The sequence below is a fragment of the Choloepus didactylus genome, chromosome 7 (genome assembly GCF_015220235.1).
Source record: "Choloepus didactylus isolate mChoDid1 chromosome 7, mChoDid1.pri, whole genome shotgun sequence".
In the NCBI taxonomy this organism is placed as follows: Eukaryota; Metazoa; Chordata; class Mammalia; order Pilosa; family Megalonychidae; genus Choloepus; species Choloepus didactylus.
The window spans coordinates 128,692,680-128,720,360 of record NC_051313.1 but is presented as its reverse complement, the minus strand read 5'-3'; the positions used below and the strand labels follow the sequence as shown (position 1 = coordinate 128,720,360).

The window sequence follows — 27,681 nt, the reverse complement described above, 5'->3', positions numbered from 1 at the left end:
TCTCAAACTTATTATTTGTGTTTTTTCTTCTCTGCTCCTGTAGGATAACTTTGATCTACCACTGATTTGTTTGTCACGGAAAAAGGTAAGTTAAATAACAGGAAAACTGTTACCTGTAATAATCTCATAACTTCTTGCTCTCTTCTTTAGGTAGCTATAGTATGGAGGAATAACTTCCTGAAGAAATATCACATCTGGGCTGTACCTAATTAAAAATATCAACTTATGATAAACAGTAGGTATACCACTTCATTTTCAGCTAGCTAGATGAAGGAAATTCCACAACATAAAAGAAACACAGAATTATTAGCCTCTAGGACATTTAACATTAAATGTTTATAATGAGTTTTGATAACTGTAGAATGAGAGAGACCTGTGCTATTTAACTCATAGTACTATAAAGATCAAATTAAAAAAAAACTTAAAAAACTAAATACATGTGACAACCCTTTAAAGCTAAAAGAAATGGAATGCTAACAACAGAAATCACTAAATGGAGAGCATACAATGGTCCTACGCTCTAATAGAGGATTTCAGTGTTCTCTCTTTCAATCCTCTTTAAACAGTTACCCACAATGAAGAAAACTGAGCTCCAGAGAGCTTAAGAGACTTGCTCAAAGTCAAAGAGCCAGTATGTGGCAGAAACAGATATTTTTGATAATTTTATTTTCACAGCAATTATGTACAATGTTTAATAAGTAAAATGGCACTAGAGAGTTTCTAACAAAAATTAGTATTCCCTCTCCACCCCCAGAAATCCTTCTAAAGGTAACTGCTTTCAGTTCTTCTACATATTTCTTCTCAGAGCTGGACTTTGAGTCCATGTCTATTCCAAAGCTCATAATCTTGAACTGTTTGCAGACGTAAGACATAATTATTGTGCTACTATTAAACTGAAGTAATAATACTTACAAAGTTAAATAAGAACACACCCCTCGAGCCCTCTCTTGCAGGTTGTTTAGATCCAATCCATCAATATTCCAGGTAATTAAACAGAACATACTGCCATCTTCTTGGTGAATATTTTGAGATAAGCTGATTTTAGAATGAGTGGAATCAGTTGTATCTTCATTGCTTAGGTCAACACTGGCAAGATCAGAACAAAACACAACATTGCAAATAATCTATAAATTGATAATTTAAAAATTATTCTAGGTTTTTGTAGCCCTTATTTTACAGATGAATACATTTAAAAAGAGCCCTAAAAGTATCTGCCTATAGAAAAGTGAGAGTCATATGACTGAGGAAAAATGGTGTCTTACTGTGTTATCGAGGTAACTAATCACTCATACTTAGGCAGTATGGTCAACTCAACATCCTTCAATAAGAGGTCACTAAAATGACTGTAAAAACCATGACCCCCAAATCAGAACAAGTAATGTAAGATACCCAAGTTTAAATGGATTTATTTAAAATTGTATTTTAAATGAGATCCCATTGTGGCAGGTAAATAATAGCCACAAATTCTTTGCTACTTCTCCCATTGAGAGGTGAAGTCTAATTCCCCTCCCGCTGAACCTGGACCTTAGTAACCTGCTAGACCAATAGAATATGATGGAAATGCTGTTCTGGGACTTCTGAGGCTTGGTCACAGGAAGCTTGCAGCTTCCACTCAGGCCTTTTGGAACCTCTCTGGGAACCTTGAGCTGTCAGGGAAAAAGCCCAACTACACCAAGCTGGCCGTGCTGGACAGGCCATCATGTATGTGCTCCAGCCCAAAATCCTACTGACCCTTCCTTCTGCCATCTCCGCCTAGGTCCCAGACATATGAGTGGAGACACAAAACATTATTAAAAGATTACTGCTAAGGATGTATTTATGTACTAAACATATATTTAAGAAATGCATTTTTGTAATTTTAATAAATCTAATGCCAATATTTTAATTTATTTTGAAATAATTTCAAAGTTTCAAAAACTGCAAAATAGTCAAAAGAAGTCCCTGTACCCCATTCACCACATTCCCCAAATGTTAACATTTTACTTAATATTTATTAGTTTTATTTACTTATTTTTTTTTGAAACATGAGAAAATGCTTCTGTATGTATTTACTAAAAGCAAGGACATGCCTACATATATACCATAGGACAATTATCAAAAGTCAGCACACTAACATTGACACTATATTATTATGTTGTTTAAAAATGTATTTACGGGAGAACCTAAGATGGTGGCTAGGTGAGACAGGGCAAAAAAACACCTCCGTGAAAAATACTAGATAAAAGCCAGAAAGTGACCCAGAACACCAGTTCCAGCAATGCACCAGCCGGACAAGGTCTGCTAAATCTACAGGGACCGTACATTTGGTGAAACCGGGAGTCTGCATTCTGAAAGGACAGGCTGGGAACACCCCTGCATGCCGGGCGGCCCAGGGCTTCCCTGGAGGGCCGGTGCGCACTTGTGACATGGCACAACCTTCCCTCAGCAGAGGTCCTGGAAGAGCACAGCTGAGAAGGGGTCCTACTCGGAAATCCCAGGGACCCTATGCCAATACCAAGGACTTGTGGGTCAGTGGCAGAGACAATCTGTGGCAAGACTGAAATGAAGGCTTAGATTCTTGCAACAGCCTTAAATTCCAGGAACACCTGGGAGGTTTGATTATTAAAGCTGCCCTGCCTCCCTAATCACCCAGACACACGCCCCACATTCAGGGTGGACAGCACCAACAACACACCCAAACTTAGTGCACAAATTGAAACCTACAAGAATCGGATCCCCACACACCACAAAGACAAAGTTGGGGAGAACTGACTTGAGGGAAATAGGTGACTCACGGACACCATCTGCTAGTTAGTTAGAGAAAGCATACGCCACCAAGCTGTAGATCTGACAAATTAGAGATCGGTATTTTTTATATCCGTAAAGAACCCTATCAAGTAAAGCAAATGCCAAGAGACCAAAAACAACATAAAATCTTAGAGCATATGATAAAACCAGACGATATGGAGAACCCACATCCAAACACCCAAATCAAAAGATCAGAAGGGATACGGTACTTGGCGCAATTAATCAAAGAACTAAAGACAGACATGAGAGCATGGCACAGGATATAAAGGACATGAAGAAGAGCATGGCACAGGATATAAAGGACATAAAGAAGACCCTAGAAGAAAATGAAGAAGAAATTGTAAGAGTAAAGAAAAAAATAGAAGATCTTATGGAAATAAAAGAAACTGTTGGCCAAATTAAAAAGACGCTGAATACTCATAATACAAGATTAGAGGAAGGTGAACAACAACTCAGCCTCCTCAAGGTCCACAGAACGGAAAATGAAAGAACAAAAGAAAGAATGGAGAAAAAAATCGAAAAAATCTAAATGGATCTCAGGGATATGATAAAATAAAACATCCAAATTTAAGACTCATTGGTGTCCCAGAAGGGGAAGAGAAAGGTAAAGGTCTAGAAAGAGTATTCAAAGAAATTGTTGGGGAAAACTTCCCAAACCTTCTACACAATATAAATACACAAAAGCATAAATGCCCAGAGAACTCCAAATAGAATAAATCCAAATAAACCCACTCCAAGACATATTCTGATCAGACTGTCAAATACTGAAGAGAAGGAGCAAGTTCTGAAAGCAGCAAGAGAAAAGCAATTCACCACATACAACGGAAACAACATAAGACTAAGTAGTGACTACTCTGCAGCCACCATGGAGGCGAGAAGGCAGTGGCATGACATATTTAAAATTCTGAGAGAGAAAAATTTCCAACCAAGAATACTTTATCCAGCAAAACTCTCCTTCAAATTTGAAGGAGAGCTTAAACTTTTCCCAGACAAACAAATGCTGAGAGATTTTGCTAATAAAAACCTGCCCTACTTCAGACACTAAAGGGAACCCTACCGACAGAGAAACAAAGAAAGGAGAGAGAGATATAGAGAAATTTAACAGACATATATAGAACATTACATCCCAAATCACCGGGACACACACTCTTCTGTAGTGATCATGGATCTTTCTCCAGAATAGCCCATATGCTGGGACATAAAACAAGCCTCAATAAATTAAAAAAAAAAAAAATTGAATTTGTTCAAAGCATATTTTCTGACCACAATGGAATACAAATAGAAGTCAATAACCATCACAGACTTAGAAAATTTACAAACAACTGGAGGGTAAAAATGAGGGGGAGATGAAAACATTCCTGGATAATCAAAAGCTGAGGGACTTCATCACCAATAGATCAGTCCTATAAGAAATGCTAAAGGGAACTGAGCAGGCCGAAAGGAAGGGACACAAAACACTTGACTGAAACCACATGAAGAAATAAAGATTTCCAGTAAAGACCACATGGTAAATACCAATACCAATACTACTGTATTTTTGATTTATAACTCCACTATTTACTTCCTACAGGATCTAAAATACATAAACTGTAATGATAAATCAGTGGTTTTGGACTCAATGTAAAATATGTAATTTTTGACAAGAACTACATAAAAGTGGGGGAGTGGAGGAGTATAGGAACATAGTTTATGTGTCCTATTGAAGTTAAGTTGGTATCAAAGAAAAACAAGATTGTTACAGATTTAAGATGTTAAATTTAAGCCCCATGGTAAACACAAAGAAAGTATCAGACAATATGACCAAAGAGATGAAAAGTAGAGTATGGGTTACGAGACGTAGGGGAAGGGGCAATGGGGAGTTAAGAAATGAGTGTAGGGTTTCTGTTTGGGTTGAAGGGAAATTTCTAGTAATGGATGGTGGGAAGGTGATAGCATTGCAACATTCTAAATGTGATTAATCCCACTAATGGAATGCTAGGGAGGGGTTGGAATGGGAAGATTTAGGCTATATATATGTTTCCACAGTTGGAACAACAACAACAAAAAAGACAGTCTAAATAGATAATGACAATTAAATGCCAAGGATGATCCTGGATGGGATCTGAGGATGGAGGAGAGGAGGCTCAAAGGGACACAGATGGAACATAAGAAAAAAAAAAAAGGAAATACAGAATGTAAGCTTTGTATCAAATGTTGAATTTCTTGAACTTCTTAGCAGCGTTTAATGGGATTGCATAAAAGAATGTTCTTGTTCATGGGAAATGTATATGTGAATTATATTGTTTGTTCAAGGATGTGTGCAGCTTGCTGTCATGTGTTCAGAAGACAGAGCAATAGATGATGGATGATAGGGAGGGAGGGAGGAAAAGAAAGAAATGGTGGTGTGACAGAATGTTAAAGTTGGTGGATCGGGGTATTGGGGGAGGGGGGTCGGGGTATGCTGGAGTTCTGTGTATGGGGTTTGTATTGTTTTTGCAACTGTTCCTGTTAAGTTTGAATTTATTTCAAAATGAAATTAAAAAAAAAAATGTATTTACATTTTACCAGGGATGCTACTAACATCCGAATCCAGGATCACATGTTGCATTTAAAACGGTGCATCTCTTTTAATCTCCTTCAATCTGGACTTGTTCTTCAGTCTTCCTTTGTCTTTCATGACCCTGACATTTTTGCAGAATACAAGGCATTTGTTTTGTAGAATGTCCTTCAATTTGGGTTTGTCTGCTGTTTTCTCATGATTCGGTTCAGTTTATGCATTTTTTGGAAGGAATGACATAGAAGTGATAGTGCATCCTCTTCAGTGAATCACACAGAGGCACCTGTTACGAATTTGTCCCAAAACTGGTGATGTTAACTTTAATCACTTGATTATATGGTGCTGTCCCCCAGGCTTCTCCACTGCAAAGTTATCATTTTCAAATATCTTATTTCTCATCAAACTTTCACCTACTAGTTTTAGTATCCATTGATAATTCATGCCTGAAGTAATTATTACTATGGTAATGAATTAGCAAGGGCCTGGAGACAACGTGTCCATACATGTCTAAAGTAAAGGTCAACTTATCTATACGCAACTAAAGTCCAAACTAACTTGTCTGTACATCTTGAAATCACCCAAACACGCCTAAGCCAAGTTATCCGTGAGACAAGCTATCTGAGACTGTCCGAGCTTGCTAGGGTGTTCTGACATTTTTAAAACCTAGGTCTTGATTTCTCCCAAACTAGGACGTTTTTGGGAGTTGATACGTTTTGTTAGTTAACATCCCATCCTCTTACAAGGCTTGCGTTTCTTATTGTTTTTGTTTAACCAATTGTATTTTTGTGTAACCACATTGTATTTATTATATAAACTGCCCCTTTCTTGAAAAAATGGCGTGCTTTTGTCTCAGCATGGAGTGTTTCCCAATTTGCAAGTTGTCTCCTTTTGATAAATAAAACAGTCTCTCTTTTCTAAATTCCTAAAATTTGTCCTTTCCTTAACAGTATCCATTGATGATACATGCCCAAAATAATTATCACTATGGCAGTTCCTAAAGGGTGATTTTTCTAATTCTGTCACGACTTCTACATTTAGTAGTCGGAATTCTGTTATAAGGAAGTGTTCTCTTTTTCCCTAGATGAATGTATTTACAGTAATACAGATTCTTATTTTATTCTATGGATTATATGTTATCATTATTCTGTTGCTAAAATTGCACAGATTTGACAGGGAAAAAGGAGAAAGGAGGCTTTTGAGCTGGTTCCTGTGTCCTTCTGCAATGTCTCCATCATTTTTTGTACACTGACTTCCTAGCGCCACAAAATATTCCAGGATCATCTTGTGCTATACCTGACCTTTCCCTGGAATTGGTCATTTTTAAGGAGCCCTAGTTCCTTTCAGTGGAGAATGGTATTTAGAAGCTAAGATCTAAATGCCAGGTGAAATTAATGCCAATTTTGCAGCAAAAAATAAATCTTTTGAATTGTTTTACATGAAAATAATCTTCAAGAGGATCAAAAAATTCATGTTTAAGAGCAGATGAATTCCATTCTCCCTAAAAGTTATCTCTCACAGTCAATTATCAGTTAATTTTAAACTTTTTTTCCAAAGTCTTACTCCTGAATTAAAAAAGCCAGGCGGTTCCAGTACCTGGTCAAAAAAAAATAGTTCATTCCCTTTATCAAAAGCATTATGAGTAGGAAGGAAGGAATACACTGACTCTTTTTTTCTGTCAAGTCTTTTTTCACAAATTGTATTTTTTTAAAAAAGAAAACATTATCAAAGACAAGGGTTTCTATCACATTATGCCCCTTACCTTTTTTCCAAAGTTAACATTGCCCCACCTATAAATCAGTCTATCTCACAAAGAATTATAAGCACATTCTCTACTCTCCTCAATGGAAGGCAACCCAAAGTCCCACCAATAATTGGGAATGCTATGAAGTGATGTCATGGGGAGAGCATGATGATGTTAATAAAAACTAATATTTATTAAGTTCTTACTATGTGTGCCAGGCACTGTTCCAAGTGTTTTACGTGTATTAGCTCATTTCATCTTTACAACAACCCTATGAGATTTTACTATTACTGTTCCATTGTACAGATAAAAGAAAGTGAGGCAGGGAGAGGTTACTTAGCTACTAAATGGGAGATGTGGGCTTAGAACGTTTGCATTCTTGCTCCAAAGTCCATGCTCTTAATCACTATGATGTCCTTTCCTCCTCTAATTTCACTATAATCCAATTTCATGTCTTTGCAATATATGCAACACCTACAACATTTAACGTGAGGGGGAAAACTGGACATTGGTAATAAAAAACTTCCATTCAGAAAAAGGGAAAGCAAAATAAACTTCAAGACTGGTGCTGTACAGAAATAATAAGGGAACTGATAGTAATCAGTGCATCTTACGGGGGAAAAATTTGTTGACTTCCTTCCTAAACAGTGGAATAGTGCCTTAGTCAGATCTGGTGGCTTAGGTGCTATGTGCTAGGCCAGTGCTCCTCAAACTTTAAATCACCTGGGAATCTTTGTTAAAATGTAGAATCTGATTCACTAGATCTGGGCTGAGATTCTGCATGTCTCAACCAAATCCCAAGTGGTGCCATGCTGCTGATCCCTGCAGGGTCCACAGCGAGTGATAAAGGCCCTAAGACAGAGATTCTCATCACTGGTCCCACATTAGAATCACCTGGGGAGCTTTTATTTATTTATTTATCTTTTAATAACCTAGGAGGTATGAATTGTTCCAATTTCTTTATTGGTTCTGATTTAGGTTGCAACTAACAGACACTAACTCAGCAAAACAGGGGAATTTATAAGTAAACAGAAATATGTCACAGGAATGCAGCCATGCTTCTTGCACCCCAACTTCCTCCACCTCATTCTCTCTTTTCAGACCAGCGTTCAGATAGCTCCCAAATCAACACATCACAGTTCCAGATCCACAGGAAGATTCAGACTTAACTCCCTTGGTCCTGATCTCAAAATCCCAGGAGAGAGGATTCTGAATGACTAGAAGCTAAGTCCATACCTAGCTGGCCTAATTGGTTCTGTCTATTACAACATGAGAGCAGAGATACATCATTGTGAGTAGGATGGACAAATCCCCAATAAGAGAAGCTGGGAAGACAATGAAAGGAACCTACGATCTTAACACATTATAAAGTCAGTGCCGCTGAAAAAGTAAAAGGGAGAAAAGAGTTTCCACCATCAAAAGTCGACTATACAAGGTGCCTATCTAGCTGGGAGAAATTTTATACATTTAATACATATTCATTGAGAGCTTATTACGTGGCAAATACTGTGTTATTTGGGAAATCAACAATGTATAAAACACACACTGTCTTTAACTTAACCAAATGTGTAGTATAGGAGATAAAAAATGTTAAACCTCAATTATTATATGGACAAACCTATTAGGACAAGAGTCATGTAGATGCCAAAGGAGTACCTAAAGAGAGAAACCTTATCCGGACATGGAAGGATCAGGAAAGCTTCCTGGGGATAAATCATGTCTTAAGCTGGGGCCTTTAAGATAAATATTAGTTAGCAAAGAGAGAGGAAGAAAAAGTTCCAGGCAGAAGTAATAATTAACTGTTAAAAAGGCTGAAAGGCAAGAGAAAATGGCCCACTGGAGAAAATTTAAGTTTGGTATGCCTGGAACTCTCAGTAGATAGAAAAGGGAGAGTAGCAGGAGTCACCCAGAAGGATAGGCAGTGGTCAAACACCGCGGAGGCACTTGTAAGCTATCTAGACTCTATTTTATAAAGAGCAGTGAAATCATTGCCCTCCCCTCTACGTGGGATCTGACACCCAGGGGAGTGAATCTCCCTGGCAACATGCAGTATGACCCCTGGGGAGGAATCTAGACCCGGCATCGTGGGATGGAGAACATCTTCTTGACCAAAAGGGGGATGTGAAAGGAAATGAAATAAGTTTCAGTGGCAGAGAGATTCCAAAAGGAGCGGAGAGGTCACTATGGTGGGCACTCTTACGCACAATACAGACAACACTTCTTAGGTTCTAATGAATTGGAATAGCTAGCAGTAAACACCCGAAACTATCAAACTACAACCCAGAACCCATGACTCTTGAAGGCGACTGTATAAAAATACAGCTTATGAGGGGTGACAGTGTGATTGGGAAAGCAATATGTACCACACTCCCCATTGTCCAGTGTATGGATGGATGAGGAGAAAAACAGAAGCCAAAAAAAAAAAAAAAAAAAAAAAAGCACCCAGTGTTCTCTTTTACTTTGTTCTTTTTCACTTTAATTTTTATTCTTCTTATTTTTGTGTGTGCGGTAATGAAAGTGTTCAAAAATTAATTTTGGTGATGAATGTACAACTATATAATAGTCTTGTGAACTGAATTTACATTTTGTATGATTGCATGGTATGTGACTATATCTCAATAAAAATGAATTTAAAAAAAAACAGTAATGGAATCCTGGGAGGGACGGGAACTAGAATAACAGGAGAGGATGTGCATTTAAAGAAGAAAAAATAACAAAAACACCCTGGTTGGCCAGCGGGGAGTAAATAAATATAAATTTAAGGAGCAACGACATTTCCAAGTAACCATAATTCAATTCAGGATATTGCCCCGTTCATTTGTTTCAAACCCCTCGATTACAGTTTCCCTATAATTAGAATCAAATCTTACAATTCAGACTTTTCCTCCCTGGATTCCAAATAAGACACGAAGTGACAGTGTAGACCTCGGGACAAAAGCATCATTCCCTTTGCCTCTGGTTATTGATCCGTGCCCGGACGGGTGCAAGGCAGGTCCCAGGAGGCCCAAAGCAACCGCGCGCGGACTGGCTCCGTGCTCCCCTCACCACTTACCAAGTTTCGGGCTCAGAGGGGGTCTGAAAACGGCTTTCCAAGGCGCTCTCATCCACGCACGGCTCAAAGAAGGAGTTCAGCGCTCTCTGAAAAAGCAAAGCCACAGGGGTGGGGTTTGTGCGCTCCACCAACAAAGGTAATAAGCAGGAAATGAGAAAACGCGAAACCGTACTTCCATCTCCCAGTCGTTCTCTGCCAAGTAGCACTGAGCCACCGCCGTGTCGCACCTCGCGACCGACGCAAACTCCACACACAAGAGTCGCCGTTTCTTCACCCTGGGCTCTTCCTCACCTCGCGCCGCTTCGGGACCAGGGTCCAGATCGCTGCCGGGCTCCATCGCTCACCGCCTCTTTAGGCCGGCAGGGAAGCCGACACCCAGCGTTGCGCAGGCGCCTCCTGTACCGGCGCGGCCGCTCCCACAGCCCAAACCGGAAGCGCGGTTGGTACTCAGAGGGCAAGGGGCGCGTCTGCGCGAAGGCGAGCCCTGAAGCCTGACGGAGTCCAGTGGGGGCGGGCCGGCGCATGCGCGCGCGCTCACAGTGGGGAGGGACGTCAGTGCACGAGCCTTGGAGGCGCGGCGGCTGAGAGGGCTCTAGGGGTGTTCGTGCTTTGTGTCCTTGTTCTTTCTCGAGCTCTGGGTTTTCCTGACTCTTCCGAGGTTTATTCTTGCCCACGGCCCGGAGCTGACGAACCGCCCACTATGAGCTACCTGACACAGAATCTGCGGGAGACGATGAAGATCGTAAGCAGTGGTCGCGGCTTTGTTAGAGTTTTGGAAAAGGTACCGGAGACGAAGCCGCGGCTTCTAATGTAGGGAAAGCACTGTGCTTGGTGCGCAGGGAGCACTGAATAAATTTCTCTTGCTAGATTCCATTCCAGTGCGCCTGTTAATTTACTCTAGTAAAAATGATTACTACTTTAATGGAGCGCCTCCTATGTGTTAGGTCCTGTGCATAGATTATCTCATCCAAACGTAAGTAAGTAGTATGGTTGTCACTCTTGAGGAGACAGTTCCTCGGTACTAGAGCTGAAAAGGATTTTAGTATTCTTTCAACGCCTGCAGTATTCGGGAGAAAAAGTTTAAGAGATAGCCTCCACGTTTAAGGCATTGTCACAGTCTAGAAGATGAGTAATTGCATTAAGGTATGAAAGCCGAGTACTAGGTAGAGTGGTGGAATAGAGAATTGTCCCTGTATGGTGAGTTGGGGGAGGTTTCGCAAAAACATTTCAACTGAGTTCTGAAGAAGTGCGAGTTAGGACCGCGAGGAAAAGGTTGTGCATTTCAGAGGCCTGCGCTTCGAAGGCCCAGAGATTCATTTGGGCGAGCAGCGAGATTAAGGTGCTTCAGACTTAGGCAATAACAGTCGTTGGGCCCTTTGCATCTGAACTGGCCAGACTCCTAGTTTCCAGTGTCCTTATAAAACAGCATCATATTTCATAAGAAACATTTATAAATAAATGTGAATAACAAAACCCTTGGTATTGGGGCTTTGAAAGACGTGTGACAACCTAAGAACTTGTAGGTTTTTTCCTAGGTGTTTTAATACCTGCATGTCTGTTTTTCTTCCGATTAAGGATTCAGGACTGGGAAATTTGGGAATAATTTGTAAGTGGAGTTTAAGCATTGATCAGTTGCAGTCATTTGTAGAAGAATGTAAGGCTTTGTAGGTCTCCTTCCTGGAACACATCTCTTGGTCTGTATATTTTAAAAGTAAATAATAACTTCTCTAACTCTCTCTCAAGGCTTTTATGAAAACAGGAAATAATACTTAGACAAATGCATTTAATGTTTTCAAATAGCCAATGCTATAAAATTGAAGGACATACTACTCTTTCATATTGATGTTTTGAAAGATATATGATCCAAAAAGTGATGTATTAGTTTAAGGAGAAGTATGAATTCCTTAAAAAAAAAATCTGTAGTTATTTTCCTTGTTAAGCTTTCTAGTAACCTTATGGCTGTGTCTGGTTAAAATCATACCTTGAACATACACACTGGAACAGGCACACTGAAACAGTCATAAACACTCACAGTGAATGAATCGTCATTGGTGGTAACTTGCCTTCCAAGAAGACTGATATATCTTGAACCAGATATATACAGTTTCTCAGACAGAAATTTCAGTAAGGACGAATATTGGTTCATACTGTGTCTAGACCAGTACTGTCCAAAAGAAATATAATGCAAGCTACAAGTGCAAGCCACAAGCATGCTTCTAAATTTTCTAATAGCCATGTTTAAAAAGGTTAAAAGAAACAGGTGAAATTAATTTTAGTAATATATTTTAAGTAACTCAATATATCCAAAATATTATTGTAATATGTAATCAATATAAAAAAGTATTATTGAGATATTTTACTTTTTTGTATGTGTAGTTCGTCTTTGAATTCCAATGTGAATTTTACACTTAAAATACATCTCAGTTTAGACTAGCCACATTTCAAATACTCAGTAGTCACAGGGGTCTAGTGGCTGTTCTATTAGACCACGCAGGTCTATACCGAAGTAGGTGCTCTGTGCTTGTTAATTTGATCTAAAAAATAGGTTTTGTGAGTGTTTATGTTTCATGTGGGCAGTTACTAGGGCTAAAGTATATATTTATGCATAGGGATCTATAAATCTAGCTGTGGATATGGTTCTTTTTCTATTACTATAATAATATGACCTAGTGGTTCTCAGTCAGGAGAGATTTTGCTACCCAGGAGACATTTGGTAATGTCTAGAGATGTTTTTAGCATCACAACTAGGGAGGGGTGCTATTGGCATATAGTGGGTAGAAGCCAGGGATGCTGCTAAATACCCTACAGTGCACACGACAGCCCCTCAGAACAAAGAATTATCCAGTCCAAATGGTAGTGCTGAAGTTGAGAAACTTTGACGAATCCTCTTCACCACTCACTTTGTATATTGGGTGAAACTTGGTAAATTGCTGTTCTCTTGTTCTTTCTAGATATAAAGCCATGTCGTTGCACTGAACTTTGAATTCTTTGGTCAAATCCTGGGACTTCCACATGTCTCAGCTTGAAAGAATGTGGTATTTCTCTAAATCTCTGGTTTATAATTCTTTATATTACATTCTCTTTGTTGAAATAACTAGTGTGTTCTTTTCTCCTCACTGGACCCTAACTGTTAAATTTGTTTTATGCCAAATAGTTGTCCCTCTCCAGAGATTTTTCAAGGCATGAAATGCTCATTTTTAAATGTAAGATTTTTCAAGGCAAGACTTGTTAAAACTCTTAAGTCAGAGTAAGGAGTAAATGGTCTCCCAGAAACATCTATACTCTTTCTGCCTTTGCAGAGATAAAAAGGGATAATGTCTCTTTCTGAGCATAAGGAGCAAGTGAGATGTGCTTAAAGCTGTGGCCTTACTGGTTAACTAAAAACCCTAATAGAGAGAACTACCGCTTCATGAAAACAGGGCTGCATTTTCTTCTTAGCTGTGTAAGACAGTTCTATCCTGAGTGCTAACCTCTTGACAGATTGAGTCATCTTTTTTTTTTCACAGTGTACAGTCAGTTTACAGTATAATCATATGGTTGTGCATTTGTCTCCACAATTAGCACTTACACATGTTAATTATCTGAGTCATCTTTTTAGAGTCAACTATATTGAGTGGAATAACACTTTAAAATTTGGATGACAATCTTCCAAAGAGGTTTTTTTTTGATCAGATGTTTTGACCCAGTGTATGAACCAAATCTGGTAAATGATGGTGGCTTTCTGTTCCTCCAGAAATAATCTGTTGAAGAAGACACTTCCTGGTTTCCTGGTACACATGTCAAGTCCAAGATCTTACCTTAAAATTTATTTATTTTAGCCTATTCTTTTTAGAAACCTATCTTTTATAAAACATTGATAATGAAAAACTAACCCTTAAATGTCCTGCTGTTACAAAGATCAGTTTTAAATCAGTCAACAAACTTAGTGCTATGGGACTATAACGAAGTCTCAACCACATTTCCTTGTCCTCTAGGAGTTCATAATCTAGGAGAGAAGTGGGTTCCAAGGCACAGTCCCATAAGAGTCTCTGTGAGTAAAAAGTGCTCCATCATTAAATAAGCTCAGGAAATATTGCATGTTGTATCCCTTTTACATGTTAAAACTTTTATAAACATGTTTCACTTCATTATGTTTAAGTTATTTGCCAGTGGAACCTTTCCACGCCTCCTGCAGTAACATGTGGAATCTTTGGGACAGACACATTTTGGGAGTCAAGTGACAGGCACTGTGCTAGGATGTGAAAATACCTTATGGAATCCAAAAAGCATAAAAGTAAGGAAGTGGAGTTCAGAAATGAGGTAAAATTGTATAGAGAGCCTTAGAAATTGAGATGAAGGTATATAAATGAATGACATGTCCAAAGAGGAAGAAAGACTAGAAAGAAGTGGTGAGGATTTAGCACTGACTCTTGAGGATGAGAACAGGCAGGGTTGAGAAAAGGAAGAGGCGCGTGGGCAGCAGACAGAAATGGTTGGAAAGGTAAGAATAGAACAACTTTTGAGGCTATTCACTGACTACAAAAGGATAGTGACACTATCTTAAATTTTTCAACATGATATACAGGCATATTTGACATTTTCAAATTCATCATTGACCATTAAAATTGTCTAGGTACAAGAAGTGCACAAAAAATAAGACAAGATTTGTTCAAAGTTTATGTACCAAAAGATTCATTGCAGCATTATTTATAATATCAAAAATAGGAAAATCCTAAAAATCCAAACATAGGAAAACTGGTAAAAGAAATCCACAGTAGCTCCATGTGAAGGAGTCGTTTGCAACCTTAAGCGTCTTGTCTTAAAAAATGATTCACTCACATGGGAGCATGTCGTTTAATGATGGGTTGCATATGTATTTATAAAATTAGACAATTTTGTCTTTTATTTATTTTAAAACATTTATATAGCACTTCCTATGTGTCAGACACCAAGGACCTTGTAAATATGAACTCATTTTTTTATGGCAAAATGTACAATAGAAGTCAAAAGATGATAGTCTGGAAAAGAATGGCATCATATGACTAGGTGTTAAAATCTGTTATGGTAAGAAGAGTTGTAGAGACAAAAAAAATCTAATAATGAAGGGGACACGGAGGATGTTAGGCTATTGAGAGAAAAAAAAAATGTAGACAACCAATAAACATGAAAGGATATTTAACATTGCCATTTGTCTCACTAATGCAAATTAAAATCATGAAATACCATGATATGCCTGTCAAATTGGAAAAATTAAAAGTGATAATATCCATTACTGATGAAGAATGAGGGCATGAGGCTCTTGTTTGTTACTTTTGGCAAGTAATATGATCAATCTATTGCATTTCTGTGATGTTTGATTTTTTTATAGTAAACGAATGATTTTATTTTTGTAATAAAAAAACTAATGAGGAATGAAGTACTCATACAAGCCACAATGTGGATGAACCTTGAAAACACTATGCTAACTGAAAAAATAGCCAGACAAAAAGGTCACTGTTGTATGATTCCATTTATAAAAAATATCCAGAATAGGTAAACCCATTGAGACAGATAATAGATTTGTGGTTGCCAGGGGCTGGGTGGAAGGAGAATGGGAGTAATTACTTAAAGGGTACAGCTTTCATTTTGAGTGATGAAAATATTTTGGAACTAGATATAGGTGATGATTGTATAGCTTTGTGAATGTGCTAAATGACATGGAACTGTTTGTTTTAAAATGGTTAATTTTATGTTATGTGAATTTCACCTCAAAAAATTTTTTTAAAAAACCTAATAAGGAGAGGCAAGATAGCTCAGAGATAGGATTTAAGATAAGATTAATAAAATAATGAACTCACATCAAGGGTTATTGATACTGTACGGAAAAGGGATTTGGCATCAGCTCATAGCACAAATATAGTTTGTAAAATTAATTTATAATTTTAGCAACAGTGAATGGATGAACAATTTCAAGAGAAATGATGAATTTACATTTCCTCTGCCATGGAGGATGGCCAAGGTATATAGTTCTCTCTATGTAGAGTCTCTAAAAAGCTGCTGACGTTTTATTGTTTTATTTATTTATTTATTTATTTATTTATTTATTTATTTTTATTTTTTTATCTTCATTTTATTGAGATATATTCACATACCACGCAGTCATACAAAACAAATCGTACTTTCGATTGTTCACAGTACCATTACATAGTTGTACATTCATCACCTAAATCAATCCCTGACACCTTCATTAGCACACACACAAAAATAACAAGAATAATAATTAGAGTGAAAAAGAGCAATTCAAGTAAAAAAGAACACTGGGTACCTTTGTCTGTTTGTTTCCTTCCCCTATTTTTCTACTCATCCATCCATAAACTAGACAAAGTGGAGTGTGGTCCTTATGGCTTTCCCAATCCCCTTGTCACCCCTTATAAGCTACGTTTTTATACAACTGTCTTCGAGATTCATGGGTTCTGGGTTGTACTTTGATAGTTTCAGGTATCCACCACCAGCTACCCCAATTCTTTAGAACCTAAAAGGGTTGTCTAAAGTGTGCGTAAGAGTGCCCACCAGAGTGACCTCTCGGCTCCTTTTGGATTCTCTCTGCCACTGAAGCTTATTTCATTTCCTTTCACATCCCCCTTTTGGTCAAGAAGATGTTCTCCATCCCACGATGCCAGGTCTACATTCCTTCCCGGGAGTCATATTCCACGTTGCCAGGGAGATTCACTCCCCTGGGTGTCTGATCCCACGTAGGGGGGAGGGCAGTGATTTCACCTTTCAAGTTGGCTTAGCCAGAGAGAGAGGGCCACATCTGAGCAACAAAGAGGCATTCGGGAGGAGGCTCTTAGGCACAACCATAGGGAGGCCTAGCCTCTCCTTTGCAGCAACTGTCTTCCCAAGGGTAAAACCTATGGTAGAGGGCTCAACCCATCAAACCACCAGTCCCCTATGTCTGTGGTCATGTTAGCAACCATGGAGGTGGGGTAGGTGAATACCCCTGCATTCTCCACAGGCTCCTCAAGGGGGCACTACATCTTTTTTTCCTTGTTTTTCTTTTTCTTTTTTCTTTTTTTTTTAACTTTCCCTTCTTTTTTAAATCAACTGTATGAAAAAAAAGTTAAAAAGAAAACAAACATACAATAAAAGAACATTTCAAAGAGACCATAACGAGGGAGTAAGAAAAAGACAACTAACCTAAGATAACTGCTTAACTTCCAACATGTTCCTACTTTACCCCAAGAAAGTTACCTAATATAGCAACATTTCTGTGAACTTGTTCCTACTATATCCATCAGAAATTTACAGACCATAGTCATTCCTGGGCATCCCCAGAACGTTAAATAGCTTATCTGTTCTTCTTGGATTATTGTTCCCCCTTCCTTAATTGCTCTCTATTGCTAGTTCCCCTACATTCTACATTATAAACCATTTGTTTTACATTTTTCAAAGTTCACATTAGTGGTAGCATATAATATTTCTCTTTTTGTGCCTGGCTTATTTTGCTCAGCATTATGTCTTCAAGGTTCATCCATGTTGTCATATGTTTCACGAGATCGTTCCTTCTTACTGCCGCGTAGTATTCCATCGTGTGTATATACCACATTTTATTTATCCACTCATCTGTTGAAGGGCATTTGGGTTGTTTCCATCTCTTGGCAATTGTGAATAATGCTGCTATGAACATTGGCGTGCAGATATCTGTTCATGTCACTGCTTTCCGATCTTCCGGGTATATACCGAGAAGTGCAATCGCTGAATCGAATGGTAACTCTATGTCTAGTTTTCTAAGGAACTGCCAGACTGACTTCCAGAGTGTCTGAACCATTATACAGTCCCACCAACAATGAATAAGAGTTCCAATTTCTCCACATCCCCTCCAGCATTTGTAGTTTCCTGTTTGTTTAATGGCAGCCATTCTAATCGGGGTTAAATGGTATCTCATTGTGGTCTTCATTTGCATCTCTCTAATAGCTAGTGAAGCTGAACATTTTTTCATGTGTTTCTTGGCCATTTGTATTTCCTCTTCAGAGAACTGTCTTTTCATATCTTTTGCCGATTTTATAACTGGGCTGTCTGTACTACTGTCATTGTGTTGTAGGATTTCTTTATATATGCAAGATATCAGTCTTTCATCAGATACATGGTTTCCAAAAATTTTTTCCCATTGAGTTGGCTGCCTCTTTACCTTTTTGAGAAATTCCTTTGAGGTGCAGAAACTTCTAAGCTTGAGGAGTTCCCATTTGTCTATTTTTTCTTTTGTTGCTTGTCCTTTGGGTGTAACGTCTAGGAAGTGGCCGCCTAATACAAGGTCTTGAAGATGTTTTCCTACATTATCTTCTAGGAGTTTTATGGTAGTTTCTTTTATATTGAGATCTTTTGTCCATTTTGAGTTAATTTTTGTGTAGGGGGTGAGGTAGGGGTCCTCTTTCATTCTTTTGGATATGGATATCCAACTCTCCCAGCCCCATTTGTTGAAAAGACCATTATGACTCAGTTCAGTGACTTTGGGGGCCTTATCAAAGATCAGTCGGCCATAGATCTGAGGGTCTATCTCTGAATTCTCAATTTAATTCCATTGATCTATATGTCTATCTTTGTGCCAGTACCATGCTGTTTTGGCAACTGTGGCTTTATAATAAGCTTCAAAGTCAGGGAGTGTAATTCCTCCCACTTCGTTTTTCTTTTTTAGAGTGTCTTTAGCAATTCGAGGCATCTTCCCTTTCCAAATAAATTTGATAACTAGCTTTTCCAAGTCTGCAAAGTAGGTTGATGGAATTTTGATTGGGATTGCATTGAATCTGTAGATGAGTTTGGGTAGAATTGACATCTTAATGACATTTAGTCTTCCTATCCATGAACATGGAATATTTTTCCATCTTTTAAGGTCCCCTTCTATTTCTTTTAGTAGAGTTATGTAGTTTTCTTTGTATAGGTCTTTTACATCTTTGGTTAAGTTTATTCCTAGGTACTTGATTTTTTTAGTTGCTATTGAAAATGGTATCTTTTTCTTGAGTGTCTCTTCAGTTTGTTCATTTCTAGCATATAGAAACATGACTGACTTATGTGCATTAATCTTGTATCCCGCTACTTTGCTGAATTTGTTTATTAGCTCTAGTAACTGTATCATCGATTTCTCAGGGTTTTCTAGATATAAGATCATATCATCTGCAAACAATGACAGTTTTACTTCTTCCTTTCCAATCTGGATGCCTTTTATTTCTTTCTCTTGCCAGATTGCCTTGGTTAGCACTTCCAGCACAATGTTGAATAACAGTGGTGACAGCGGGCATCCTTGTCTTGTTCCTGATCTTAGAGGGAAGGCTTTCAGTCTCTCACCATTGAGTACTATGCTGGCTGTAGGTTTTTCATATATGCTCTTTATCATGTTGAGGAAGTTTCCTTCAATTCCTACCTTTTGAAGTGTTTTTATCAAAAAGGGATGTTGGATTTTGTCAAATGCTTTTTCAGCATCTATTGAGATGATCAATTGATTTTTCCCTTTTGACTTGTTAATGTGTTGTAATACATTGATTGATTTTCTTATGTTGAACCATCCTTGCATGCCTGGAATGAACCCCACTTGGTCATGGTGTATGATTTTTTTAATGTGTCTTTGGATTCGATTTGCAAGTATTTTGTTGAGGATATTTGCATCTATATTCATTAGGGAGATTGGCCAGTAGTTTTCCTTTTTTGTAGCATCTTTGCCTGGTTTTGGTATCAGATTGATGTTAGCTTCATAAAATGAGTTAGGTAGTGTTCCATTTTCTTCAATGTTTTGAAAGAGTTTGAGTAAGATTGGTGTCAGTTCTTTCTGGAAAGTTTAGTAGAATTCCCCTGTGAAGCCATCTGGCCCTGGGCATTTATTTGTGGGAAGATTTTTGATGACTGATTGGATCTCTTTGCTTGTGATGGGTTGGTTGAGGTCTTGTATTTCTTCTCTGGTCAGTCTAGGTTGTTCATATGTTTCCAGGAAATTGTCCATTTCCTCTACATTATCCAGTTTGTTGCCATACAGTTGTTCATAGTATCTTCTTATAATTTTTTTAATTTTTTCAGGATCTGCAGTTATGTCACCTTTTTCATTCATTATTTTGTTTATATGGGTCTTCTCTCTTTTTGATTTTGTCAGTCTAGCTGGGGGCTTGTCAATCTTGTTGATCTTCTCAAAGAACCAACTTTTGGTGATATTTATCCTCTGTATTGTTTTTTTTTTTTTTTTGTTCTCTATGTCGTTTATTTCTGCTTTAATCCTTTTTATTTCTTTTCTTCTACTTGGTTTAGGATTGGTTTGCTGTTCATTTTCTAGCTTCTTCAGTTGATCCATTAGTTCTCTGATTTTGGCTCTTTCTTCCTTTTTAATATATGCGTTTAATGCTATAAATTTCCCCCTTAAGCTGCTGACGTTTTATTCTACTTGTTTAAGTGGCCCTTTCACTCCAAGTCCTGAGATTTTTGTTCTAATCTGAGAACTTTAGAAGAAATTAAATTTATTTATTAAAAAATTAAGAACACAACGCTAAGCAAAGCTTTATAATTTTTCTCAGCCACCCTAGGAGTTCCAGGAGCTCTTGGAATACTGTTCCTCAGTGAGCAGATATTATTTAAAATTCTTTATTTTACTGTTCAGTTAGTTGGTTTATCGTTGGAGAGCTAAGCTAGTCCACTGGCCTAGGCTCACCAAATTTACATTCTTGCCAGGCTTCGTCTTTCCTGGAAACTACTCTGTATTCTAGGACTAGATTCCAAACTGTAGCTCGACTGCAGAAATACCATCTGTCTTCTCTGCTTTCATGTGTAAGGTTTTCCATACGCAGTCTCCTTTCTTGGTTGACTCACATTTTAATACATATACCAGTTTTCTCCATGTGCCACACTTGTGCCCTTTAGAATCAGAAACTTTTGCTGAGACAGACGTACATGCATTCCTTTACCTGTTTATCAGAGGCAGTGGTGGGGAGCTGCACAGCAATCGGCAGTAGTTACAGTGATTATGATGACTATTTTAAAGACCAGAATGCTCTGAAATGTCATAGTCTAAGGAGAATTCTGTTGGGCTTCATATTAGGGACCCTCTCATTGCTGTTGATTATCAGGCATCCCTTCTCACTGTCTGCTGTAAAAGGTAAGTGGGGAAGAGAGAGATTGTGTGTGTCTCCCTGAGTATTCTGTCCATGGTGGAAATTGAGCCTAGAGGTTGGGTAAGGTATTGTGGCAACATGAGTAATGTAAACTCCAGAAGAGACAGCATATGAAGGCCATATGGGAAAGGGACAAATGATTTGTGTGTGCACATGTGTAACAGTTTTTGTGCTAAACTGAGGAGTCCAGTGTGTAGGATGGGGTTGAACTATAAAGATTCCTGCCAACCTGCTGATATTGTCCAACCTGCTGGTTTCCAAGAATGGAACATATCTGAGCAGTTCTCACTTTTGGTAGGGCTATGGCAGGTATATTTCCAGCCCAATGGCATTATAAAAGGCTCACATCTTCTTACAAGACATCTAATGAATCAGGACCATCTTTAGCCACTTAGTGGCTGCTTAGGACTGCTAGTATTGACCTCATTGACTGCAACAGACCAAGGTGAGACATGAGAGGAGGCAGTTTTGCACAGTGGTTAAACCTAAGAGCCCTGAGTCAAACTTGGATTCGCTGTTTTCTCATCTGTAAAATAGAGATAATAATGGTATCTGTTTGAAAGTTTCCTGAGGAGATAATGCAGGTACAGTGCTTGGTGTGGTCTCTTAACACAGCTAGCTACTTTTGATAACTGTATAAGCACATGTGCAGCCTCTGGCCCATATTTTGACTAAGGTTGAGATCTTTTTTGATAGTGTTCTCCCTCTCCCCCCATACTCCAACAGAGAAGGTAGCTCTCCACTGCTGTTTCCACACAAGACTGTTTAATAACTCTGGGAGGTTGAGTAGTATATTCCTTCATCATTTTCTTCCATTGGCTTGATTCCTTTATTTTACTTAGGGAGACAAGAATTGGCAAACATACAAAATATTTTTCTTGGCCATGACAGGCTGAAAAAAGATACAAAATGATCTTTATCCCACTGTACATTTTAAACCATTTTTGTATATTGGTATGGCCTTTGGCCTTTCAAGTTGGACAGAAGAAAAATAAGCAATTCAAACCAGTATTCTGCAGTAGAAAATCCAATGTTGACATTTGTTTTACCTTTTGTCATCCCAGCCAAAATTAGATAAATGGAATTTTAAAAATTGACCTCTACTAAACACTCTGTGCCTTAAAATTATACTAAACTGCCTTTGGTATCTAAAATGCTCTCATATTTGTTTCTATTTCCTGAACTGCCTGGTTTTTTTCCCCATCTTTACCTGGCTAACTCCTACTTGTCCTTTAAGACTCAGAGATCATTCTCCAGGAAGCCTTTCCTAATGCTTGTCTCCTAAAAAAAAGTTAGGTATTCTTACTTCAGACAACCTCCTGCATTCATCCTATCTGCAGCATTTCTTCCACTGTGGTGGTTTGTGTACTTGTGTTTTACACTGTGAGCTCCTTAAGAGCAAGGCTTAGATCTCATTTGTCTTTGTATCACCTATGCCTGTTACATAGTCTCAAGTAAATGCCAAAATAAGGTGAATTTACATCTTATTTCTTTGTGGCCTGTATTATTAGTTTATGAGGACATCTTGTGGCCAGATTGTATAGTGCTATAGGCATATTTCATCCTAGTCTAATGTTTTTTTTTCTGTTGATGTACCTATTGGGCAAAATATGACATATAATAGTTTAGAATGGTTTATCTTTTGTGATCCTGTTTTGTTTTGTTTCAGGGGCTTCTAGGGGAAAAAAACCCCACTAAATTTGTGATTTGTGAAAATCTCAAATGTCTTCCAGGTGGAAGGACCCAAAAAGGCCGCAATACATCTAGAGACTTTATAACTATAGAGCTACTTGAAGGTAGACAGACCTAGATCTAAAGAAGGCTGAAAAGCTCAGATGGAATGTTGCTTTCTGCAGAGAAATGGAGATTAGCAAGAATACGGTTTTTCCCAAAATATTCCTTTTTCTTTAAAAACAATTTACATAATGTTTAGTTTCTAGTGTGGAGAGATTGGTGGTTTTGAATTTCCAAATCAGTTTTTTAGGGGAGATTCCCAGTTTAATAGTTCTTGACAATGGACCATTTAGGTTTTTCTTACACCACAGATTGAATATTCAAAATTCTTCTTTTAAAATATATTTAGGTGACTCCTGTCTCTGCTGCGCCTGGGAAAGTGATTTGTGAAATGAAAGTAGAAGAACAGCATACCAATGAAATGGGCACTCTCCATGGAGGTTTGACAGCCACCCTGGTAGATACCATATCAACGATGGCTCTGATAGTATGCACGGAAAGAGGAGTACCTGGAGTCAGTGTTGATATGAACATAACGTATGTATCCAAACTGTACCTGAAATAACCATTTTTAAATGTGGTAACTCATTTCAAACAACTGAAATTAAATATCGTTACAAACATGAGATTCACTTAGCTTGTCATCCTTAAGTACAGTTGTAGATTTGCGCATAAGAGTTCCACAACCTAAAAATCTAGAACTAGAGCAAGTAATTTCTTATACAGTCTATATCAGTAGTAAAGCTGGAAAAAGCTTGAACATTTAGCTTCTAGTTAACTGTTTCATACAGTCCTTAAAAGCAACGTTCATACAATGTCTTGGGATTGTATGAAGTATATATACTTAAAGTCTGAATAAAATTCAAAGAGAAGTTGGAGAAAACTTCATATACACATTGTTATCTTGTTGTAACAAGGTGAACACAAATGTCCAGTCTTAAGAACAGGCTGCTATCCTGTATCTTTCACTGAAGTTCTGCAGGTCTACGTTACATGACCAGGGAGCAGTACTCCAGATGTCAGGCTGTCTCTCACTCTTGTGAAAGTAACTGCAGGGGTCAAAATTTGCCATAATATAAAAAGATTCAATTCCAACATAAACTAATACTGTTCTAAGTCCTATGCTGTAAGGACTGCAGGGCCCAAGAATTTAGGGGTAAGAATTGCTTTTTCCACCAAAGCAGCAGGGGTTAGGCTGGGAGAGACAATGTTGTAAGACATGAGGGCAATTGAAATGTGTAGGTTATTGGGCTTTTAAACAGTATAAACCTTTTACTGGGAAATTTAAGAAACTTTTAGCTCCCCTCTTACAATAGAAATAATTTACATTGAGGGTGCAACAAGAAAATCTAAGGATAAGATACAAACAAATGTTCTTTTGGAAATAAGATGTAGAAAAACAGAAAGAAAAGACTGCTTATGTTACTAGTGAGCATATTCAGCAGTCTTTATCTTATTCCATGTGATGAGGGGTAAGACCAATGTAAAGACTCTTAACTTTTCCTTAAAAGCTTCTAATAAGAGTAGAGAGATCTTCAAACCCAGCACTGCACTTCATGATCTTGTAAGATACTGCTGCTGTCACAACCCTAAAGAATTTTTAACATATCATTCTTTCAGCCTTTCAAAGTGTTGGCAAAAGCATTGGCTGCTATTACGAGTTGCCCGAGCTTCCAAAATTGATTCACTTGAACAGAAAGCTGGACATAGTCTCAAAGATTTATAATTGATATTTCAAAACTAATGAGTGAAGTTTCATTATTCACTCTTTGTACTACCACTGACAATGCTCTCTTCCTTTCACCTTAAGTTCCATATTACACAGACCAAAGATACCTGTCAGACTATGACTTAGGTAAAAAATCTAGTTTAGGATCTAGTTTAGGATAAGAATACCAATAGCAAAATGCTAGCTTCCAAATGCCTCGGATTTAATATTTGTTCATCTTACAGCACAGGGGTTTGCTTATCTCCCCCTGGTTTAAGTTAATAGCCTTTTGCCAAAATTCTTGACTTATAAGACAAAATTTGGGGAAATAATAAAAATTAGGTAAATTGTTACTAAACATGCCATTTTCATTTCTCTAAATTGAGGTCTTTGGATTCAAAACTAGCCTGTTGTCTCTAGCAATGAAGTACAACTTTCTTATACCTCCCAGCCACAAATGCTCAAATCTTTTCACTTCGTTTTGAATCTGACAAAAATGCATATCCTTTAAGACTGCTAGGGTTATTAAAAGCAGAAAGATAAAAATAAACTGTAAAAAAATTATTTCCTTTTAAACCATTGACATTATCTTAAACAGTCCTCATCCCTCAAAGTTTTAAGTTAAGCTGAAGTCAGCTGAATTAGACAACTTATGATTCCAAGTGGGTAGGAAGTTTATCTTTTAAAAATATGTGTATATAATTCCTCATCAGGGTTCTAAGGACCCTATATTAGTTCCTTATACTTCTTATATTAAGTCATTTTAGAGTTGAGTAAATTCTCAATATTGATAATGACAAGATTAAGACACCAAGTGATACTCCAGCTAAAGTAAATTAAATGAAGGCTAGAGGAAATCTTTCACTAGCCTCAAATAAATATGAACTTGGGAAACTTAAGGCACACAAATCCTTTCCCATATTTATGGGAAAAGAAACTTGTTTGAGGATAAGGAAGATGGAACTTGGTCAGAACCAACCATTAAAATTTCACAGGCCAGAAAGCTTAAATGGTATGTTTCTTGAACTATTTTTTAGGAGTAAAATAAGTCACATAGGAAGAATGTTATAAGATGCACACAACTTTCCCTTTTAAAAATTATTTGCCTTTAACTGTATTTAAATTTGTTCCTTTTTAAGGTATATGTCACCTGCTAAAATCGGAGAAGATATAGTGATTACAGCCCATGTTCTGAAGCAAGGAAAAACACTTGCCTTTGCATCTGTGGATTTGACCAACAAGGCCACAGGAAAATTAATAGCGCAAGGCCGGCACACAAAACACCTGGGAAACTAAGGGAACAGCGGTCAGACCTAAGGAAAGTCCCAACAATGGATACTGTGTAAATGTGGTGAATTTTTCAAAATAAATTAGCACAACCAGAGAATATAGCTAAGAAATATTTTCTTGGGGGAAAAGGATATAGAGACCAAGTTGCATAGGGTGGGAAAGGGATTTAAGCTCCTTGAATTTTATTTTTTAATAATATGTACATTACTTGGACAAAAAAGTTCTGAACTCAAAAGTGTTCTGAAAAGTTTGCAGGTAAAGCAGAGAAGCTATGAGGGGCACTTTGTGATAAGATTACACAAGTAATATTAAGCTAATGGAGAAACATAAATTTAATGGTTAATCCTTCCCAGCTCTAAAATGCCATGCCACATTTCCATTTCTTTTATAACCAAATTGTAAGATTATGGAACTTCAGAATAAATGAACCATAGCCCATATTGGAAAATAAAATATATTGAGCCATGTAGCCTAAAATAGTCCTCAATAAAGTTTGAGGCAAAGCATCTTAATGATATAGAAAATAACACAATAGGACCATATGTGCTGCTTTTCTGTGAAAATTACGGGACACCTTTTATATTAAAGGGGACAAAACCTACTTAATAGCCCTTTTTCTAGTACCTAGAATAAAACCAGGTGATCTTGAATCTCCGTCTATAGTATTAAAAAGACCATGTTCACCAATTGCCTAGTTCATTTCTCAAAAATCTCAAAGTTTTACTGATTGTGGCACTCTTAATTTCTAGTATCAGGGAATCTTAGTCATATCATTACTAAAGATTGAAAGGAGGAAGCAGCTTTAAATAAATATGAAAACAGGCAAGCTAACAGCTAAAGGTTGGTTATCCTTTGTTTTAGAATAGCTGCTAATCTGCTCAAAGTATAAGAAGCAGACTTCCTAATAGCAGTCAGCACACAAATCTTGATTTCTAGTATTTCCCACTATAAAGAACCTGGGCTCCTTGGAGAAATGGGATTCCAGGGATTCCAGGGCTGGTAGCTGGAACAAGGAAATTACAAGATAACTTATCTTGTGCCTGAAAAGTCAGAAAGTGCTAAAAAGATAGGGGAATGCAAATTATGTAGCATTGGAAAAAAAGGAATCTGGCAAAGGAGGGCTCTTCCTTACAATAGAATGCTGATAAACATGGAGGGGGGCTAGACTTGAAACATCACTCAAGTACAAAATAAATAAATTTTATATTTTAAGAAATTGGCCTGGTGTATGGGAATCCTGTATTTTATGCATGACTGTCCTGTAAACCCACAACTTCTCTAGTCAATTTTTAAAAATTGACATGTACTCTTCAAAAATATGTTATGAAATACAGAAAAGGCTGACGACCTGCTCCAGATTAAAGGAGACTAGAGAAATGACAACCAAATGCAACAATCTTGTATTACAGAAAGAGAAAGCACTATCAGGGATGTTACTGGACAATTAACAAACTGGAATACAGATGGTAGATGCAAGTATATCAACATTACATTTCCTGAGTATGATAACTTTACTGTGGTTATGTAAGAGAATATCCTTGTACTTGGGACATACGCTGAAGTACTAAGGGGTAAGAATTGATGTATGCAACTGACTCAAACAGTTCAGAAAATATGTATAAATACATGTAGAGAGAATGAAAATGTGTCAAAATATTCTAAACAATGTGAGTAAAGGTATACAAGAACAACTTTTCTATATTTGAAATTAAAAGTCTAAAATAAAACAAA

The 27,681-nt window shown here is 37.6% G+C and overlaps 2 protein-coding genes across 2 annotated transcripts in view; one reads left to right on the top strand and one right to left on the bottom strand.

Moving 5' to 3' along the window:
- The window catches only part of TDP2 (tyrosyl-DNA phosphodiesterase 2), a 17,960-nt gene extending 7,407 nt beyond the window's left edge, over positions 1 to 10,553 (bottom strand). The window contains exons 1-4 of the mRNA XM_037844574.1: positions 10,289 to 10,553; positions 10,117 to 10,202; positions 913 to 1,086; positions 114 to 205 (exon numbers count right to left, since the gene is read on the bottom strand). Of these exons, the coding sequence (XP_037700502.1) occupies positions 114 to 205; positions 913 to 1,086; positions 10,117 to 10,202; positions 10,289 to 10,453 (517 nt within the window). The 5' untranslated portion in view covers positions 10,454 to 10,553. The remainder of the gene's footprint in view (positions 1 to 113; positions 206 to 912; positions 1,087 to 10,116; positions 10,203 to 10,288) is intronic.
- On the top strand, positions 10,304 to 27,681 carry ACOT13 (acyl-CoA thioesterase 13). Its single transcript, XM_037844576.1, has 3 exons — positions 10,304 to 10,897; positions 23,302 to 23,489; positions 25,800 to 27,681. The coding sequence occupies exons 1-3, from the start codon at positions 10,817 to 10,819 to the stop codon at positions 25,954 to 25,956; spliced, it is 426 nt and encodes a 141-aa protein (XP_037700504.1). The 5' UTR covers positions 10,304 to 10,816; the 3' UTR covers positions 25,957 to 27,681.

What these genes read in the sequence shown, in the direction of transcription:
- ACOT13 (XM_037844576.1), top strand. Translation starts at nt 10,817, where the DNA reads ATGAGCTACCTGACACAGAATCTGCGGGAGACGATGAAGATCGTAAGC. An exon ending in TTGTTAGAGTTTTGGAAAAG is followed by an intron (nt 10,898 to 23,301) that starts GTACCGGAGACG and finishes AAATATATTTAG; the next exon opens with GTGACTCCTGTCTCTGCTGC. An exon ending in AGTGTTGATATGAACATAAC is followed by an intron (nt 23,490 to 25,799) that starts GTATGTATCCAA and finishes TTCCTTTTTAAG; the next exon opens with GTATATGTCACCTGCTAAAA.